This window comes from Sander lucioperca, chromosome 1 (assembly GCF_008315115.2).
Source record: "Sander lucioperca isolate FBNREF2018 chromosome 1, SLUC_FBN_1.2, whole genome shotgun sequence".
Taxonomy (NCBI): Eukaryota; Metazoa; Chordata; class Actinopteri; order Perciformes; family Percidae; genus Sander; species Sander lucioperca.
In genome coordinates, this window is record NC_050173.1 from 53,588,343 (window position 1) to 53,592,558 (window position 4,216).

General features: G+C 39.3%; 1 protein-coding gene across 1 annotated transcript in view; it reads left to right on the forward strand.

The window, feature by feature from the left end:
* The first annotated feature begins 305 nt into the window (after nucleotides 1-305).
* The window catches only part of polr1a (RNA polymerase I subunit A), a 56,318-nt gene continuing 52,407 nt past the window's right edge, over nucleotides 306-4,216 (forward strand). Inside the window, exons 1-6 of the mRNA XM_036005923.1 lie at nucleotides 306-382; nucleotides 797-905; nucleotides 1,130-1,225; nucleotides 1,476-1,625; nucleotides 2,611-2,721; nucleotides 3,434-3,519. Of these exons, the coding sequence (XP_035861816.1) occupies nucleotides 306-382; nucleotides 797-905; nucleotides 1,130-1,225; nucleotides 1,476-1,625; nucleotides 2,611-2,721; nucleotides 3,434-3,519 (629 nt within the window). The remainder of the gene's footprint in view (nucleotides 383-796; nucleotides 906-1,129; nucleotides 1,226-1,475; nucleotides 1,626-2,610; nucleotides 2,722-3,433; nucleotides 3,520-4,216) is intronic.

The following is a 4,216-nucleotide window of genomic DNA, read 5'->3' on the forward strand; positions in this document are numbered from 1 at the left end:
TGTGGGCTGAGAAAAGGGGAGAGAAAATAATAACACTTTGTATAATGCAAAAATATTACACTTTGTCCACACTTAACATCGAGTAAGCTACGAATTCAATGTTGAATCACTTATTTTAAAAGTATAATATCCACTAAGTTTGTGAAAAAAGCATAGTCCTCTGTATTTGCGTCTCCCCCTCCAATTTTGCGTTTGGTCTGACGGTCCCACGTGCGGAACGGGAGCAACTTTGCTTCGCATGTGGTTTTGCTGTACGCCATGAATTTATATCAATAAACGACTCAAAGTCTGGCTAATTCTCCAAAATGTTGTTTGGAAAAGACGTGCCATGGCGGCGACTGGAGGGCTTGTCGTTTGGCATGTATTCTGCCGAAGAGATAAGGTGAGAGATAGCTTGTTAACTTTTGGCTTTATTGCTAAAAAAAACCCCACCACGAGTTCAAAACAACATGCCTACTCGTGGCTACATGCTGTAACATTATGTTCCAGTACTCGTCTCGCAAATTATACGCATATTTAAGCTAGGAGTTGCTACGTCAATGTTCATAATAGATAGGCTATTTCATATTTATTTTCTTGTGCACCAAACTTGATTCACTTGGAGCAACTGTGGATGTACTGTAGTAGAATAACGTTACCCTCTTTTTTTAAGTTTATACACCTGTCATTTTGTTTATTCTGACCTACTTTGGTTAAACCCTGGATTGACCCTTTAGGGACCTATCAAGATGACACTAAACTGGCTAAATACGGAATAACAATTAGTATTAACACATTCTTCCTATCTCCTCTATAGGAAGTTAAGTGTGAAGACTATCACTAACTTCAGGTTCCTCGATGCTGTTGGGAATGTGGCCCCGAACAGCCTGTACGATCTGGCCCTGGGACCAGCAGACAGCAAAGAGGTACATCTCCACTGAAATCACATTACTCCCATTCATTCTGTGTGTTGCACAATGCACAATACAGCAATAACACATCTGTGAAATGCCATATATCCGTGTTTTCCTGACTTGTGGTTTTACCTCTCTGGTTTTATTCTCTGTGTGGAAAGTGTAAGATTGTGAGCCTTAAATTTCAGCAAGTACTAAAAACATTTTTTTTTCACGTTAACTCTCGTTTTTACCAGGTGTGTTCAACCTGCTGTCAGGACTTCAACAACTGTCCGGGGCACCTGGGACATGTAGAGCTACCTCTACCTGTATACAACCCTCTGTTCTTTGATGTAAGCAAGTCCACACATGAACCACACAACTGTACATATACTGTACATGCAGTACACATGTTTACAAGTTAATATTACTGGGTGTACTACTGGTAATGATGGACCTGCCTGAAGGGTTGAGGTCTTATAAATCAGCATTTCCGTTTAAATCACTTTCTAAGACGTATTCCAATCTACTTGCTTTTATGAATTTGTATGTAATACATTTTATCCTTTTCTCTCCTTCCTTCCTACTACTCTCTCTTATCAGAAACTCTACCTGTTGATTCGTGGTTCCTGTCTTTCGTGTCATATGTTAACGTGCCCCCGAGCTGCCATCCACCTGCTGCTGAACCAGCTGAAGTTAGTGGACCATGGAAACATGCAGGAGGTCTACCAAATAGAACAAGTTCTCAGCCAGGTAGGTTTCAACTTGCTGTGGAAGCTAAAGCTAAGCTAAGCTATAGAGGCTAAAGCGCAATCTATCCAAAAATAAAGCAACCATTAATCACTGCAATACTTATCCATTGATGTGGAGGAGCAAATTGTGATGTTATGATTTAAGGCAGGAGTCAGCAACCTTACGCGGTAGCTCAACCAATGGCACACTAGCAATAAGTGTGCAACAGAATTATATGGAAATGCTCCAATCCGCATGCCAAATGACCTATTCCACAGCCATTGGCAGAAGCACAGCCTGCTATTAACGGTAGTTTGATTTAAATAACACTGCCTGAGCGGGCTCGGGACAGGATGGCAGGCGTAAAGGGTAACTACCGTTTTTTTTCAACACTGTCGAAATCATTTCAATATTGAGCCATTACATTAAAAAAAATCTTTTAGATAACAGGAGCCTATCATTTCTGTAGCCTACTCCGAAACAAGAGACTACCTGAACGCCTTTTTCCCGTCTTGCGTTTCACTCTCCACAGCGCTGTCTTCAGACAAAAAGTCACGTCCTGAGATCGATGATGTTCTTTTATTGGAGAAAAAGCAAGGCTCCACAATTGCCCCATTAGCTTACATTGTAGCTTGGTTCGCATCGGCCCGTCATTGCGTTCTCGTTCAATACTGGACCAAATTCTAAGAGTTTTGGTCACGTCAGTCTATTAGACACAAATGCATGGGGAAATGGGGCCAGGATTGAAAAAAATGTTGATATGGCACGCTGAGTAACAAGAACATTTTAAAATGGCACTAAAAAGGATGCCGACCCCTGATTTAAGGTGGTGTATGGATGTGTTGGATAGGATTTTTAGTTTATTGTGAATGTGAAGGTATTTCATCTGATTGTAAGGTCGCTCTAATAACTAATGTAGCTTCCTGGTGTCTTTTTAATTATTCGTGACAGTTCTCTGTTTATACTTAATTTATTAATTTGTGTGAATGGTGTTTGTCTGTGTTAGCATCTGGAGGAGAATCCCAAAGCCACTGGAGATGAGATTGAGCAGGTGCTGAAGACGTTTACAGACAAGATAGTTGGAGAGAATGCACAAGGTTCAGAGAACACCAAACCGGTGAGAACACACACACGTACAAAGACATGGAGACATATGGCACTCAAAAACATATATATATATATACACACACACACACACACACACCTTAAATCACTTGAGGACTGTTTAATGTGATTTAAAATATGGAAACCATATTGTGATATACATATACAGGGTTGGGTATTGTATTTTTTCTCCTGATACTGGTGCTAAAGCGATACTTTTAAAACGGTGCCTGAACCGATACTTTATAAAGCTTTTTTTTAAAAGCACGAAACGACAGTCGGCAACATTAATGAACGACTTGTTTATTGCTAAGGCCATATGGTCAAAATTAAATATTTAATATTGTTATTAATAATGTATAACAATAATTTAGAACAACAACTTATTTCACCAGTACATTGCTGTTAAACAACAAAAACAACCATCGGATGGGAAATAGGGAATTTTACAATAACTTTGAATGCACCACAAGGCTACCAGTTTCAATGAACGCACCACTCGCAGTCACGCTTTACACCGTTTAACGTTAGCTGTCCTCAGGCATTTCAGTGGCACCGAAATGAGGCACCGAAAACCGAGTTGCTTTTCGGTCCGGTAGATACCGGTCGTTTAGGTGCCGGCGCCATATTAGCACCGGGTTTCGGTACCCAACCCTAGATATACAGTACATTAGTTTCAACCTTACCATCCAACCTGTGTGTATGTATGTGTGTGTGTGTTTTAGATTAAACATCTTGTTGAAAAGAAGAGCAGTTTGATAAACGACTTCTGGAAGATCCACATGAAAACTAGGAAGTGCCCTTACTGCAGGTAACTTGATAAAACTGTACTGTATACCAACTGTTGTGGTTTAAATATGGAATGAAATGGCGAACCGGGTTCTAATCTCCCACTGGCCACCATAAATGAATTGGGTTGTATGACCACAGTGAACTCTTCTGATTTTTTTTTAGGCCTACTTTTAACAACTAAGCACAAAATGTCTTCAATTGTCCACTACATTTGTTTTATGACTATAATGGAAATCGCCCTTACTGATACAAATGGTTATTTTCTCAAAAATCAGACCAAAAAGCTAAAAATACAGGTGCACCTAGGGCTGGGCAATGTGGCCAAAGTCTTCTATCCTGATATAGGTAATTTCATATCTCGATAACGATATCACGGTATAGCATGTTTTCATGTCTGTTTAAAAGAACCACATGGCAAAACCTATATATGTATACTCCTGTGTGAATTGAGTACTAGACAAATGAAAATTGTTGACTATTTTCTCATGTTAAAAGACTATGTTTACAAAACCACAATCTTCCAATGATATTCCCTCATAATTTCACATGAGGTTTTCTGAGAATTTTTAGTTAGTATGTGCTCATTACTTTAGACAACACAATTGTATATCACAATGATTTAATCTCGATACGATTCCCTTGAATGACATTAAATTATTTTATATTATCACCCAGCCCTAGGTGCACATTATGAGTAGTAGTACCTCTTCTTTTAG